Genomic DNA, 16,997 nt, shown 5'->3' with positions numbered 1-16,997 from the left:
TGCCTCTAGCTTCATTTTCAGTAGGTTACTCAAGTTTTGCTGTACTAGAATGAAAAGATAGAGAGAAATAGATCCCTTAGCGGATGCTACATTTGTTCCTAAATCACTTAGATTTTTTTCATTAATCAAGTAGGAAAATAGAAAGAATAGACATAAAAGATATTACCCAATCAAGAAAGGGTTTAGGAAAATGCATTTTAGTCAAGGTGTTAGATATGACAGTCCAAGACACCATAACATTGGCATTGGAGATATCTAACTTAGAAGTGTCAAACGCACTTTCACCAAGGACTCTGATATATTGTGAGTTAACTCGTTAGATATAAGGATATTGTCATGCATGTTACTATTATGAATAAAAATATATTTTATGATAAGTAAGCTTTATTTCAACCCAATATCGATCCAAAATGATCTCGGTCAAGACCTTGACTCATCGACCACTCAACCAACACATCTTCGAAGCTTTCAACATATTATCTTTTCTAGCATATCGTTAGATCTTTCGACACATTGTTTGAACCTCCAACACGTTGTTTGAACCTTCAATCTTCAATCTTCGACATATCGACCAATCATCCGGTTTGACGTTCAATTCTAACACAATAATCCCCTTGCATAATTTTTGACTCTCTAGTTCGACATTTGACTATTCGATGTTTTGAGTTTATGATCGAAGTATTTCCTACATAACTTCTTAATAACATATTAGTTTATCAAACTCATCAATTGATTTCATCATTAAAATTCAAGATTCAACACGCTCGAGATATGAGAAGAATGAGAGATGAGGTGAAGGCGATAATGGACTGAGGCAAAAGATATGGACAATTTTATATATTTAAAAAATAAATGATATTATGATAAAATAAGTAGAAAACGAGCGTTAATAAAAAAATAATTTCTTTTTTGGAATTCATGGACAAGTAAGTTGACTAAAATTTAATCCACCCGCATAAATGATAAATTTGGGTATAAGAAAAAGAAAGACAAAATCTGATATCCAAATTGCTTATCATGGATAGTGACATATTGCGTGTTCTTCCAAAATCAACATTTGGGACCCATCGACCAATGAGAGATCGACAGCGCAAGGCGTGTGCGTAAAGTAGTCCAAGAACACAAGGGTTCCGTACGGTGACAGAGAGGTGGCCCCCGCTCCAGCCACTATAACAGAACCCTGGGCCAATCACAACTCGACAACGTCGTGATCCCATTACCACCCCGGTTGTCATAAACCCGCATTTGGTTTCCTTCGTCGAGCGCTTCTCCTTATTCTTCTCTCTCTCTTACTTCTTCTATAGGTGGATCGGCGTTTAGCGACTGGGTTTCGAGATCGGAAGAGGGATCGATCGAGATGGGGCGGGGGAGAGTGCAGCTGAAGCGGATCGAGAACAAGATCAATCGCCAGGTCACCTTCTCCAAGCGCCGATCGGGGCTGCTCAAGAAGGCCCACGAGATCTCCGTCCTCTGCGACGCCGAGGTCGCCCTCATCATCTTCTCCGCCAAGGGCAAGCTGTATGAGTACGCAACCGATTCCTGGTGCGCCTCGCTCCTCTCCTCTCCTCTCCTCTCCCCCCTCTAGCTTGCGCTACCCGATCGCCCTTTCTATATGCTTTTAACGGACCCGCTTTTGGATTTTCTTGGTGTGATCCCCGATCGATCGGATTTTCTATGTCCGCTGCACCGGAAGACTGAAAATACTCTGTTTCCTCGTCCTTGCCCATGCTACAGTGTTCGAATATCCAACTATCTATTTTGGGTAGGATTTTGAGAAAAATTGGACGAGAACACGTTAGAGTTCGATTTCTGATCTGCACGCTCTTGTTTCTTGATTTAGAACTGTGAACACGACGATATCTGGCCACTTTGCTGTTCTCCAAGCTTAAGACTGTGCGGTTGATGAGGAACATGGCATAAGTCGGCACTCCTTTTAGGGAGTAATTCGGGGCTATTCCTTCCTGCTTCGGGGAGGTGCCCATTAACTGCCAAATATGTTGCCGAACAGGTGCAGTTCCCATAGGTAGAGGTGACCTCGTACGTTGGCTTGAGACTAGGAAGGGAGGATTGAGACTAGGAAGGGATGGATTTTGACGCCACAGAAAACCGGAAAAGAACCTTTTCTTTTAAGTTACTTTTAGTTCGATTCATTGACCTCAGTAGCGAGATGGTAGTCTGCCGTATGCTGTCACAAAAGTTGCACGTAGATCTAGGGTTTCAATTCCTTCGTTGTCTACTTCCCTCATCTTTCGGTTAACTGTAGCAGAAACCAATGGCTCGTGACATGCAATGGTGTACGTGGAGGCTCTAGCGTTCGGGTCGCGTTAGTTTATTTTCAACACTAAACTCTATAGGTTGTGATTCTTTGGTATACTTTGGTTGTTAGCTTTCTTCAGACAGTATACCCTTTCAATACAAGGGACTCACGTTTACGTACAAATCATGTTCTTCTTCTAGAGTGCTTCAATCCCTAGTATCCTAAACTGGAAGCACCACTTGATTGTTAATAAATGATTGTCATATGCATGTACCGTAGAATAAGATTTCGACGTCTGCTAGATATATGCATCAAGTATATATCTACTTGCGTGGAAACGTGACATGCATAAGAATTTTATGGCGTTAAAAATTAATGCTTGATGAACTTGATAGGAAGAAGGGACAGAGTTATAAGATAAGATATTTTATATTTCACTCAAAATTTTTATAACTTTAAAACTCTATATTTTTCATAATCCAACATGAGGTTTATATAGTCCTCAAAGATACATTACATTAATTATATTTAAAATGAATCATTCTTTTTCAAGAAACCCCTTCAAAAATTAATAATCAATTTGACTTATCCTTTTATAGACACTTAGTCTATTTTTTCCTCTTGATATAATGAATCTTTCTCTTGATGCAATGAACATTTCTTTTGATGAAATTAATCTCTTTATGATACTTGAACAAGTTTAATTTCAATATTCTCTCCTCTTAAACTTGTTTCATCTAGCATGCAAGTTTCTTTCGAAGATGTTAAAATATTTTAAATTTAAGAGATTTTGTAAGTATATTAGCCACTTGTTTAATATGATATAGCTCTACTTCTTTATTTTTGATATAATCTCTTATAAAATGAAATCTTATGTCGATATGCTTCAATCTTTCATGGTAAACTGCATTAGACAATAACTGATTTATTATCAATATAAATCTTGATTGACTTTTTTTGTGGCATATGAAGTTATTGGAGTAATTTTATTAGCTAGATTGTATGACAAACACAAGAAAATGCTATTATATATTCTGCTTCACAACTTGATAGAGCAACAATTTATTGCTTTTTTGAAGACCAAGTGAATATAGCTTCACCAAAATAAAATATAAATTCAGTTGTACTTTTTCAATCATTGTAGCTTTCGACCAATCACAGTCACTATATCCAACGAGCTCCAACATTTTAGATAATGAATATAATATTTCATACTCAATTGTTTGTTTAATATATCATAAAATTCTTTTAGCAACATTTAAATGAGATGTCTTAAGAGCTTACATATATCTACTTATTAAACCAACTCCAAATAACATATCAAGTCGAGTGCATGTTAAATATCTTAAACATCTAACTAGACTTTTATAATAAGTTGGATTAATATATTTACCTTCACTTTCCTTAGTCAACTTGGTGTCATATTCCACAAGTGTATGTATAGGCTGACAATCTTCCATAGAGAACTTCTTTAGAACATTTTTTACATAGTTTTCTTGTGAGATAAAAATTTCTTCATTGTCTTGTATAACTTCAATACAAAAAAAATAAGTCATTAAGCCCAAGTAGGTTATCTCAAATTTTTTTTATAGAGTACTTAAAGTCTTTAATCATGAAGCTACTATTACCTGTAAATATTAAATCATCTACAAACAGGCATACAAACAAGATATCTCCATAAGAGTTAGATTTCGTATAGAGAGCATGTACATGTGAACATTTAGAAAAATTATTTTGAATAAAATAAGCATCTATCTGAGAATTCCATGCTCGTGGGGCTTGTTTAAGCCCACAAAGAGTTCTTTTTAACTTGTATACTTTTTCTTCTTGTTCATGAATAATAAAACCAGGGGATTATTGAATATATACCTCTTCTTCAATCATTCTATTAAAAAATACTAATTTGATATCCATTTGTAAAATTTTTCATTTTATTTGAGCTGCTAGGAAGATAAGTAATCTTACTGTCTCCAATTGAGCAATTGGTGCAAATACTTCTTTATAATGGATTCCATATTATTGTTTATATCCCTTTGCAACCAATTGAGCCTTGTATTTCTCCATCTCCCCTTTTGTATTTTTTTTTGTTTGAAAAATCCACTTAACACTGATCGCTTGGTGGTCTTCTGGAAGTATAGTAAGCTCCAATGTATCATTTTTATTAATAGCATGAATCTCCACATTCATAGCTTGTCGTCAAGAAGTATAGTAAGTCACATTATGTCTAAATCGGTCTTGTCCTTATAATCAGACTTCTTGAATCATGTGACCTAACTGATCTAGGTGATGATTTCACTAAAATCACTTTGGTGTTTGCTTGTATTATATCAATCTCTTCTGAAGCTATAACTTTCTTATGTTATTCATCATTTTTCTAATTTTAAATTTGTTGTTCATTAAACTCAACATCTCTTAACATCATAATTTTGTTTGTGATAGGATTGTAGAGTTTGTAACTACTGAAATTCTTAAATAGCCTAACAAAATACAGTTCTGACTTTTACCCTCGAGTTTTGTTCTTTTTTCTTCTGGTATCTTAGCAATGCAACACTTTCAAAAATTCTTAAATGATCGACTCTTGATTTCTGCAAGCTCCATACTTCTTCTAGTGTAAAATTACCAATTCGCCTTGTAAGAAATATGTTAAGTAAATAAACTGCATAAACAACAGCATCTCCCCAAAATTCTTTAGGAATTTTTCTTTCTTTTAACATGCATCGGGTCATATTAAGTATAGTCTTTTTTTTTTTGTTTCTGAAACAACATTTTGTTGAGGCATGCATGTTATAGTGAATTGATGTAAAATCTCATTATTTCTACGTAAATTTTCAAATTCATTTGAAATATATTCACCACTTGTTCTTAAACATTTAAATTTACAATCATTTTTTCTTTTAACCAAATCCTTAAATTATTTGAATTTGCTTAAAATTTTTTTTTTCTTTTAATGTATAAACCCAAGATTTACCACTATGATTATCAGTAAAGATAAGAAAATATTTGTTTCCTCAAGTGATATTAGACTGATAGGGCCACAAACATATGAGTGCACCAGATCAAGTCGATGACATACTCTTTTTGTTTCTCTGACATTGAAATGCTTTTTTTCTTGTTTGCCCATGACACATACTTTACATAATTTTGATCGATGATCAATTTCTTGACATTCCTATCACCATATTGTACTTCTTTAGAAGTTTTAAGGCCTTAAAATTTAAGTGAGCATATCTAAGATATTATAATGTGGGAGTATCCTTAATATCAATTTTAAAATAATTTGATTAATAAAAAATACATAAATATAAAGGAAACATTCTATTCTTTATCATTTTCACATGTGATATCAATGTTTTATTCTTGTCAAGAGAGCCATATCTTTCATCTCAATATCATAACATTTTTCAGGTAATTACCCTTAGTTTAGAATATTATTTTTGATATCTGGAACATAATAAACATTTGAAATACATAATTCTTTGCCTTCAAGGAGAATTTTACCTTTGCCTCTTATTGGTCTTTGAGACAAATCACCAAATGTAAGGTTTCCAGAATAACTTATATCTATTTTTGAAAATAATTTTTAATGCCACAGATATGATTTGAAGCTCTTGTATCTATATATCATATCATAAATTGATCTTCTTTCATATTATCATACATCATTAATGAAACTTGATTTTTGTTCTTTTATTTTTCAATAAAATTTGCCTTGTTAGGATTATAATAACACGAGTAATGTCCAAACATTTTACAAATATAGTATTATATTTCAGATATTTTAGAATTTTTGCCACGCCTCGGCTACTTCCTTGGCCATAACCTTAACCTTTTTTATTAGAATTTTCTCCACCACCTTCATTATTTAGAGATTCTTGATTAGTTTGATTTCTACTTCATCTTCATTTTTTAGAATTTGATTCACCTTTATTTTTAAGAATAATCCTTTGTTCATAAACTTGAAGGGAACCCATAAGTTGTTCTAAAGATATTTTTTTTCAAATCTTTAGATTCTTTAATTACAACAATAATAAAATCAAAATTTAGATATAGTGATCTCAATCTTTTTTCTTTTACTCTATGATCATCTATTTGTTTACCATTTCTTCTCATTTGATAAACAATAGAAATGACTTTTGAGAAGTAATTAGAAATAGTTTCAGAAGTACTTTATTGTAATTTTTCAAACTTAGCTCGTAAAACTTGTAGACGAAGTTTTTTTACCTCATCAACAGCAACAAATGTCTTTTGAAGTATTTTTCAAGCCTTCTTTGAAGTATTTGCTGAAGTGATAATCTTGAACATTGTATCATCAAGCCCTTGGTAGATCGTGAATAATGTTTTTTTCTCCTTCCTTCTCTTACTTCTGCTTTGATTGTGAACAAGTCATTATATCTTGGTTTAACAAATCCATCTTCTATAAACTCTCATACATCTTGGGAAGAAGGAAGAAGGGATAGAGTTATCACATAAAGGAAGAGTAAGACAAGACAAGATATTATATATTTCACTCAAAATTCTTTATAACTTCAAAACTCTATATTTTTCATGACCCAATATATGAGATTTATATAATCCCCAAAGATATATTACAATAATTATATTCAAAATGAATCATTCTCTCCTTCAAGTACCAATAGTCAATTTATTTCTTTTGATGAAATTAATCTCACACTTATACAAGTTTAATTCCAATAAAATGCACAATACATTATAGGTTCTTAGGCGGATTTTGAAGGATTTATCAGTGATGAAATACGGTAAGAGATGATGATGTTCCAAGGATTTTTTTAGTGCTTCATGTTGTTTTTGGTTAAAATCCTAAAATTTGAGGTGTGCTAGTTGATATTAGCTACAGTGCTTGGAAAAGCATTTTTGAAGAATGGAGATTGAAACCTACAAGATCATTATTAGATCATCTATACTTAATGGATCTAAGTGTTGGATTATTAAAAATATTATATATATATATATATATAATTTATATTGTTGAGATAAAAGTACTCAGAAAAGATAAAAAATATATTTATATGTGAATAATTTGATATAGTTTCGAAATATGATAAGGAAGAATTCTTTGAGGTGATGAGAACATCTACTAAGGATTTGTAGATATTGTGATTAGAAGATGTAAAATAATTTATATTAATTGTATATAGAGAAATAGGGGAAGATCTAAAATATTTTAACTAAATTATAAATAAAAATTTAAATACTCTTTGTTTAACTAAGAACATGACTTTTTATAGAACTTGCACAGGATAAAATATCCATGTAACTCACCTTAAATAGTTGGGAGATTATGATCTTGACAGTCAAAGATTTATGTAGCTCATCTTAAATAGTTGGAAGATTATGATCGATCAAGTGAGTTTTGCAATGTCGCCTGAAGCTCACATTTGTCAAAATGTCATTGACTTAAATATGATGTGTAATTAGGGATTGCTGATTTAGCGTAGACTATATGTTGTGATGTAAACGAACTAGAAGTTCCGCGCAATTAAACAGACAGCATGTGATCGAGTCGCTCAAGGTAGCATGAAAATTTAGCTGCGCACTGTTGATTTGTGACTAATTACAACTCATTTGTTATCCTTCAGATAGATGCTGGGAGTAAATGCTACTGCAGGATCTTACTACCTATTGATTATAATTTCTGACCTCGTACTTGACTGAAAACCTCGCAGCTCATATTGATCTATCACGTGCCATTTAGTCAAATACTTTATTGAACACTGAAGTCCGAAATGAATATTCGGACTGATCTGTTGCCTATGTGGATTATTCAGCAAGAATCTAAAAATTGCATGTTCTATATAATTAAGGCTCCATGAATTGTCATTTAAGTCCATTCTTTATTGTTAATGAGGTCAGATGTAGACAATGAAGAAGTAAGAACGAGATTTATAATTGGTACGACTTGTTTATTGAATGCAATAGGCTTATAGGCCTAAATAAAAGATGATTAGAAGAGCTAGAGAAGACTAAATATATATGTCTCTTTTTTACGCACATTTTGACATTTGAGTTTGTTTAAAGAAACAATCTAACATTTTTCTTTACATCCTTTTCTTTCACTTTTTCAAGTTCACCACAGACTAGAAACTTGGTAAATGGAATCAGAGTTTTCGTAATCCATTTTGCTTTCATAAAATCTTCTTAATAATTAATTAGGATTTTTTTAAGTAGTCAAATTGATCTCTAACTCATTAATTTAAAGAGCTAGAGAAGACTAAATTTATCATAATATATATTTCTTTTGAAGTACATTGGAAATTCAAATTAGTTTAAAGAAACAAGCTAACCATCTTATTCACTTCCTTTTTTTGTCCCCTTCGGGGTGCTACTTGCTGAATGTATGTGTGAGTCGAACTTAGAAAGATTTCTGACAATTCTATGCATAATTTCTGAGGTATTTATTGATATTTTATAATGTATTTACTCACATATGTACTAGGACGTTTTCTAAAGGGAATCAGAATAAAAAAATGTATGCCCAATTTAGGTCAAAAATCCAATCAAATTCAATGAATTCTAGTAATTGTATGAAGCTGGATGATTATCTACAAAATAAATTATGCATTGTAACATTTGATATATTTTCTATGCTACTCTCTCTTACATGACAATAGAATGCATTGCCCATTTTATATAGTGTTTGGATGCATTTAGAAACATATTTTTGAAATGTGCATCAAGAACATAAAAATATTTAATAGATTTATTAAAAGAATATTTATCATAAAATAAATATAAAAAAAATATTAAAAGAATAAATTTATCATAAAATATTTAATATATTTTAAAAATATAATTTTACCAAACAATACTTATATCAATACACATTTAAAATATAGTTTTTATCTGTTATTTATCAAAAACTCAAAATATTTTATAATTATACATTCACTCAAATCTTTTTCTCCAACTGCATATTAAGAAAATACAATATGTTTCCAAATGCAACCTATATTTTGTAGGATCAATGGATCTATAATTGTTGCTGCAAATATCTTTTGATATGATAATATATTTCAACATAGAGATAGACAAAGTACATCAATATTAAGTTCATAGGTGTTTGTTTTCTCTAAAAAAAAGGATAATAGTACATGAAGCAATAATATTGAGTGCCTGATTGCATGTGGTTGATGCATTATATACATGAAGACCGCTAAGCTTCTATTGTTATGCAGCATGGAAAAGATTCTCGAGCGCTACGAACGTTACTGTTATGCAGAAAAGGCACTAACCTCCTCCGAACCCGAGTTTCAGGTATGGTGATAGCATATTTATCTTAACCTCCATTCACGATAAAGCTATCATCATTTGACTACGCCATATAAGTAGTTTAGTATATTGGCAAATACTATTAAATCTGTACCTGATTCTGGATATTAGATTGTTATTTGAAGTGGCATGTTTTATACTCCATCCTTTGTGGTGGTATATAGTTTAATAGTAAATTTGTGCTGCTATTACTTGATTAGTTGCGATATATTTTCTCATACTATGCAATCATTGGACAAGCTTGTTATTCTTTTAGTATTTGCTCTAACATAAATTAACTAAATGTTGTCAAAAGGCATGATAGTTTGCACTATTATGTATTGTGGCTAATTCATGTCAGTATATTGCATGTACTGAACATGTTTATGGAACCCTGGCTACTTTGACTTCCGTAGTCTTCAGTAATTTCCAGTTAATTACACTTAAAGTCTTGATAGATATAACAATTTGACCTGGTGGAATTGTAATTAGGTTGTCCTAACATATATGTCTTATTAATTTACACCCTAACACAAACATGTTTTCCGCTTGTGGCCTTGAGCCATTGTGTCATAATCTATTGTTGTAATGTCAAAAGATGCATAAAATGGTTCATCAAATGGAAATATGAACCAAAAAGTCATTGTGGTTTCTTTTACTATCTGATGCTCGATTTTGCATGCTCTCGAGGTAGAAATGGACCCCCCCCCCCCAAAAAAATTTCCGGAACCTAATTTGGCAGGGAATTGGACTCCTTGAACAAAGAGTTTTATTTCCATACAGACATGTATGTTAGAAGGCCAAGAGACCATGCATGAATTTCACGTCAGCTACATCAATTTCAATTTTGCAGCATCCTTGAATTGATCTAGTTCAATAATGTGCTATGGTATACGTAATCCCTGGTTCCCAATGTCAGGTTGGCATTACAAATCGAGTCCTAATTCTATTCTAATTAGTTGAAAGAGTTTTGATTAAATTAAGATTTTTTGATAAATTAAGATTTATTTATATAATTAAATTTTGAGTCTCAAGATTTTAATGATTGGGAGAGATAAAATATTTTGGGTACTCCTAGGATTTTCTCTAGTATACCTAGAGAGGGATTAGAGAAAGTTTTTCATGTGTGATGATATACAAGGGGAGGGATAACACAACAATTTTATAATTTATTTTATATATCAAAAAATTTTCTTTAGAATGTAAGCGAGAGTTACCAAAGCACATTAAATTTATATCAACTTTCTTGAATGCTATTTCATTGTTAATTTCTGGATTTTTTTAATTCTCTCTCTCCTTAACTAGTGGTATCAAAGTCCTATAAATATGATAATCTATGATTCAACAAGCATGTGGCTAGTTGTTTCTATTGGTTTTACTCTAGAGAAATTTGATGGAAGAAATAATTTTACCTTAAGCAGACAATGATGAAGGATTTTCGTATTCAGCAAAGCTTAGCAAGAATATTAAAAAGGTGAGCAAACAAACAAAAAAAGGAGCGACAAAAATTAAGAGGAGCTTAAGACAATGTGTGTACTTACGGCTTTGCATCACAAATAATATTAACAATAATATTATTAATGATAATCTTGTTGTGATTATTTGAGATAAGTTAAAAAAAAATTATCTGACTAAGAGCTTAACTAACAAGTTATATTTAAAGTACATTTTCTAGGTTGAGAATGGAGAAAAACATACTTGCTAAAGCATCTAAATATATTCAATAAATATTAGATCAATTGAAGAAAGTTGATGTAAAGATTGATGAAGAAGATAAGATATTATTGATTCTTACATCACTCGTTAACTCTTGTTACAACTTTGTAGATATGATACTTTATAGGAATGAAATTGTAACTTTAGAATGAGTTGAAGAAGTCTTAATGTCTCATGCTTTCGGGAAAAGGATAATAAAGAAATATAGATAGTGATGCATTAATTGCTCAAGATGAAGATTGATGAGTATGATTTTCAAACAAAAGTGAATCTATCGTGGTAGGTCAAGACCAAAAGTTAGATCTTTGAATAATGTTCAGTATTATAAAATATGAAGAGTATCGTTATATCAAGTAGAATTATCTGAGAAAAAAAAAAGAAAAATAGGCTGATGAGTGCTCTCTTGTGATGGATGGTGATGGAATGATACATCACAAAACTCTAAAAAGGTAATGATACATCTTTTTAAAAGAGTTGATTTTTAGTTTCTACTTATATTACTCATGTTTACACTCAAAATTATTATTTTAATTCATTAAATGATAAGATCATTATTAAGTTAAGTATATGTCATGATTCAATGATGGAGGTCATGGGTGTCAGTAAAGTAAAAATAAAAAAATTGATAAATTGTTAAATACTTTGGAGAATATAACTTAGATTTGAAAGATGTGCAAGAATTTAATTTGTTTGAATCTTCTAAATTCTTAAGATTTATGACTATAAGACTATATAAAAGTGATTCACGATTGTATGATGCTGATAAAATGAAGATTGCATTAAGGATTGTACCATATGAAAAAAACATAGTAAAGGTCTCAAAAGGCTGAAAAGGAAATGATAGATACCTATAGCAACAAGCTTCGTTTGTGATGTAGGAAACTAAAAGTGATATTCATGATTTCTAATATGCAGATGATCATGAGAGAAAAAACTCTATTGGTGCAAATTAATAGGGAGCCATAATTAAATTAATTTTTTAGTAAATTAAAATTTATTGTTATAAATACAAGTGTCAAGATTTTTTTAAGATAGAGAGACAATACACTTTCAGTGTTCTTAAATATTTTTCTAGTGGATCTAAAGTGGATTTAGATAAAAATTCTTAGATTTATCTGAAAGAAGATATGGTGCTTTAGTTGAAGTAATTCAAACATTTTGTAATTGATCTTATGTATTAAAATTTTTAATTTTTTTCATCGATGGAAGTAAAAATTATCGAATCACATTAAATTTTAAATCGATATTTTGATATATTTTTATTATTAATATTTAAATATTTTGTTTTGAATTTTCAATTCTTTACCTCCCAGCAGAACTTTAGACCCTATGAATATAGACTCGACAACAATATATTTGTGTAATAAAAAAAGCCTACCCTCATGGACTCGGAAAGAGCATACCAACAAGTAACCTAAACTGCAACGTAAGATAGCTTTAAAAATTTTTAGGTTGAAATTCAAACGATGTTATTGTTCTGTTGTCAACATGACAATGCAATGTAAGAAAGAACACTGTTAGATAAGTTATTTTAGTTTAGGGTAAAGGGATGTTGCATCCTGATCTTGATGTAAGTCGAATAAAATTCCAACATCAAGTTATTGGTTATGTTGTAGCTCAAAAATTATTAAAACAAAAAGAAATTTACTACTTGTGAAACTTCCATGGATCCATAGAACCAAAATTAGTATTGAATGACGGAGATATGCATTGAGGGAACCCTAAATCATTAGGATCCGCTTTATGTGTCAGTTGTTATAGTAACGTTAGTATTGACCCTAAATCCGTTGTTATTTTTTTACTGTTTTGTTCCTTGCATTGTGATTTGCTGCTATGCCTTACTTTGTCTTGTTTGAGAACATATTTGACATTGATGATGTATTACATGCTTTAAATGTGAATTGATATTTGATTTTTTTTTTCAAATCACATCTACCCTAGATGTTATATTAGAAATGTTCAAATGTTGATATTACCTGAATATAATTTTTTAAATTTTAAAAATATCCTATGACTTTATCTAAGATTATAAGATTGACAAAATTATTTAGTGAGAGACTAACATGATTTTATTTATTTATTTATTTTTAAAGTTATTTTAATTTATTTACATGATTATATTTTTATTTATTATATATTTTAGTCATACTTTATTCTATTTTTAATTTAAATAAAAAATATGTATTCACTTTTGAATAAATATTAAAAATATTAGAAAGGTAAATTTATAATAAAATATTCGAAGAACTTTTGAAATATAATTTTACAAGCAACACTTATATCAATACACATTTAAAATATCAATACACCTACATGAAGCATTTCACAATTGTACATTTATTCAAATCCCTCTCTCCACCTATACATTAAGAATATAAATCTATTCTCAGACATAACCTTAGTATTAAAGCCCTTAGTGTTGGCTTCAATGATTCAACATCAATTTCTAGATTAAACTGGATCTTGGATATTGCCAGCCATTTGTGTTCCATTTACCAAATGTGTAGCTTGAAACCAGACAAATTTAGTTTCGATTGCTTCTATTGTAAGCCCCACTTGTCTTTTGTGCACACTGCCATATATCATCTAAGAACCATAAAAACTACCTGTATCTTCAACTCTATTGAGATAAAGCAGAAAAGTTCAGGCATGTGTGTCGAAGGACAACCTGTTTATATCATTGTATTGCATATACCTTTAAGAATACATCAAGACATGTTTGTTGATGAGATGCTAACTTGTTTTCTCTTTGGAAATGTTCGAGAACAAGATCACGCTAGGCTCTACCTAGATTAAATTCTGCACAGTTTGCATCAAATTCTTGCTTGCAGCTGACATCTTCCTACTTCTTTATTACATCTTTCCGTCAATTTAGGTGGAAAAAGGTAATCGGAGGTTCTCAATAACGTAGCCAAATATCTCTATGGAGCAGGAGTCACAAGTTTTCTTCAGATTTTCTATCTCACTGTACCATGATAATCATGGAAATAGTCCTAACCAGTTAAAACATTAATACTGTCCCAATTGCTGCTGTTTAATAATGACTGATGCTTCTTAAATGTTACATAGGGCAACTGGTACCAAGAATATGCCAAACTTAAGGCTAAGATTGAGGCTTTACATAAAAGCCAAAGGTAACGAACTTTAGATACAGTTTGTCTTGAATACATGAAGAGATTGTGTTGGCTCGCTTGCAGGCATCTCATGGGAGAGCAGCTTGACTCGTTGTCTCTCAAAGAACTCCAACAACTAGAGCATCAGCTGGATGCTTCTTTGAAGCAAATTAGGTCGAGAAAGGTAAAAACCCTCATTATTAGACAGAAAATGTAACACTGTTTTATGCACGCAGCAAAAGAGGATTTTAGAGAACTTTTGAAATTGCCCCCGTGCTGATTGAGCTTCTTCCTGTTGTAGCACAAAGTTATGCTCGACTCCATTACCGAGCTCCAAAGGAAGGTAAGCATAGTTCGGTGAGATGCACGTAATTGTTATCGTTGCTTTTATTCTCCAGCATTAGCCAACTCTCAAACGTATACAGTCTATTTAATTCCTTCTACCATGCATTATGAGATGAGCTACAGTGAAACTGCGGCACAGATTAGCTCTCTTATAATTAGTACTTTGCTTTTCTGCTCCTTCCGCTACCATGTTGTTTTAATATCTCTGGAAGCAAGCGGTCTGATGCTTTTATAGAACTGATAAGGTTACCGAAGAGCTTGGATGAAGTGCTTGTATGACAATATTACAGGCATGTTCTTGAAATAAAATCATCCTAGAACTTCATCCAGATGGATTACTCTTCACATGTTAGAAGCAATTTAAATGTCATAAACCAGAAAGTATGTACAGGATTTGGTAGATGGATCAGACACTAATTGTTGGTACATATGTTCGGGGGGTCATGAGGAGCACCACTCCTAGCCTGATTCATAGGTATGCTGAGGCCCCAACTTTTTTTGAAGGCACAGTTACATCCAACGTTGGTAGAGGACAGGAAATTAACAAAGAAATAATTAACACATTGGAGAAAAAAATAAGGATCAATTACAACTTTGCTTGAAAATAAACATCAAACTATCTTTGCTGTTCATTGTGTTCTTTCATCCATGGAGTAGCGACTGGTGCCAATAGGTTGATTTGTACCCTATCGCCTCATCGTATGATAAATGCTTGTCTTTCTTATACATAGCAACATGGATGCTTTAAATTGCTTGCCATGCACTTATCACATACTTGCCTGATGTGATATTTATGCAGTTATTAGAAAATAAATGATGGAAGTTTCTTGGTAGACTTTCGTTTTCTAAATGTCTATTGGTTTGAATATAGATGTTACAACTTACTAGATTGATTGTATGCAGGTTGCCAAATTCTTGGTATCGGTTTACTTTTCTTTAAAGGATTTACATTATTAGAAATATTTTCAGTGGCTGATAGGTCAAGAATGGCAAGTAATGTCCGACTACAATGTCCCTTATATTCATGGTCATCGTACTTCCGTTGCTATCCTATTATTTTATGATCTGATGCATCCACGTAAAGAAGCGCCAATGAAGTTAATAGCCAAAATACCAATCTACGTCATCTCTGAAATCTCTTTCGCTTCACACGCAGGTGAAGCAACTGCAGGAGCAAAACAAAGGGTTGGAGAAAGAGGTGTGCTATCAGCGTCTGCCAATCTGCCGAATGAAGTTTCCTAATTACGTCTCACTGTTTTGAAGCAGCTAATGGAGAAGCAGAAGTTGAAGGTTGTGGCCCAGCAAGCACAGTGGGAACAGCAAAACCCTCCCTCCTCCTTCCTCGTAGCTGAATCGCACCCCACTCTATGCATTGGGTACCCCTTTTACTGCTATCACATGGCTTCCCCCACGGACGCATGCAGCATACTCTCAAGCCTTCTTCACTTGTGGGATGCAGGACTTCTTACCACGGTGAAGGAGATGCACAAGCCCATGTACGGAACAGCAGCAGCCTGTTGCCACCATGGATGCATCGCCATCTGAATGGCTAGTTGCGGTCAGTTGCATCAGAAGAGGAACGCCTTCCATGCCCCACCTGGAGCTGTAAATTATACACATAATATCATGATGGTGCAATGCTACTAACGCCACCCCTGCATCTGCTGCGTGAAGAAGTTCATTTTGGGTCGTCTGACCCTATCGGCTATCCAAAACACCAAAGCCGGCATGGTTATATCGACCGTATGAAGTGTGAATGTTATGCATCTGACTCCTATGTTCATATATTGGCAGCAGCATTCCAGTGATACAAAAGTTGTAATTCCTATTTTGATGCGAGACCGTAGAATGTAATTTGTTGTATCACAAAGTCACACAAACCATAATGCAGCAGTAGTGACCTCACAACTACAAGATAGCAAACATAGTTAAAAGTGTTTTCATGTGTATGCAGGAGTAGCATCAGGCATTACCATGCTACCATAAAAGTGCCGGTGCGGAGACCTGTAAGATTGAATACATGTCTATCACCCGAGTGCATCAGCCATGCTAATTAGCATGGTTTTGCACGCCGTGATACGTGGATGCGAACAAGGTGACGATGACGGAGGCAACGTGGCAGGGGAAGGTGTCGCTCGGTGAAGGCGAGGCCGTGGTACCAGCTACAGGAAGCGGCGCGCCGCCAAGGATGATCGTCACGTGCTCGACTATATATATATATATATATATATATATATGATTTGTAATAGATGCTGTAATGTAATGAAAGGGGAGTCTCAACAGTTGCACTCATCTTTAAC

At 32.6% G+C, this 16,997-nt stretch overlaps 1 protein-coding gene across 1 annotated transcript in view; it reads left to right on the top strand.

Moving 5' to 3' along the window:
- Positions 1-1,268: 1,268 nt before the first annotated feature.
- LOC135650554 (truncated transcription factor CAULIFLOWER A-like) overlaps positions 1,269-16,997 on the top strand; it is a 15,750-nt gene continuing 21 nt past the window's right edge. The window contains exons 1-8 of the mRNA XM_065170023.1: positions 1,269-1,542; positions 9,451-9,529; positions 14,309-14,373; positions 14,437-14,536; positions 14,654-14,695; positions 15,854-15,895; positions 15,964-16,073; positions 16,157-16,997. The exon at positions 16,157-16,997 is cut by the window's right edge and continues 21 nt beyond it. Of these exons, the coding sequence (XP_065026095.1) occupies positions 1,358-1,542; positions 9,451-9,529; positions 14,309-14,373; positions 14,437-14,536; positions 14,654-14,695; positions 15,854-15,895; positions 15,964-16,073; positions 16,157-16,250 (717 nt within the window). The 5' untranslated portion in view covers positions 1,269-1,357 and the 3' untranslated portion in view covers positions 16,251-16,997. The remainder of the gene's footprint in view (positions 1,543-9,450; positions 9,530-14,308; positions 14,374-14,436; positions 14,537-14,653; positions 14,696-15,853; positions 15,896-15,963; positions 16,074-16,156) is intronic.

The sequence above is a fragment of the Musa acuminata genome, chromosome BXJ3-10 (genome assembly GCF_036884655.1).
Source record: "Musa acuminata AAA Group cultivar baxijiao chromosome BXJ3-10, Cavendish_Baxijiao_AAA, whole genome shotgun sequence".
In the NCBI taxonomy this organism is placed as follows: domain Eukaryota; kingdom Viridiplantae; phylum Streptophyta; class Magnoliopsida; order Zingiberales; family Musaceae; genus Musa; species Musa acuminata.
This window is presented reverse-complemented; position numbering and strand designations above follow the sequence as displayed.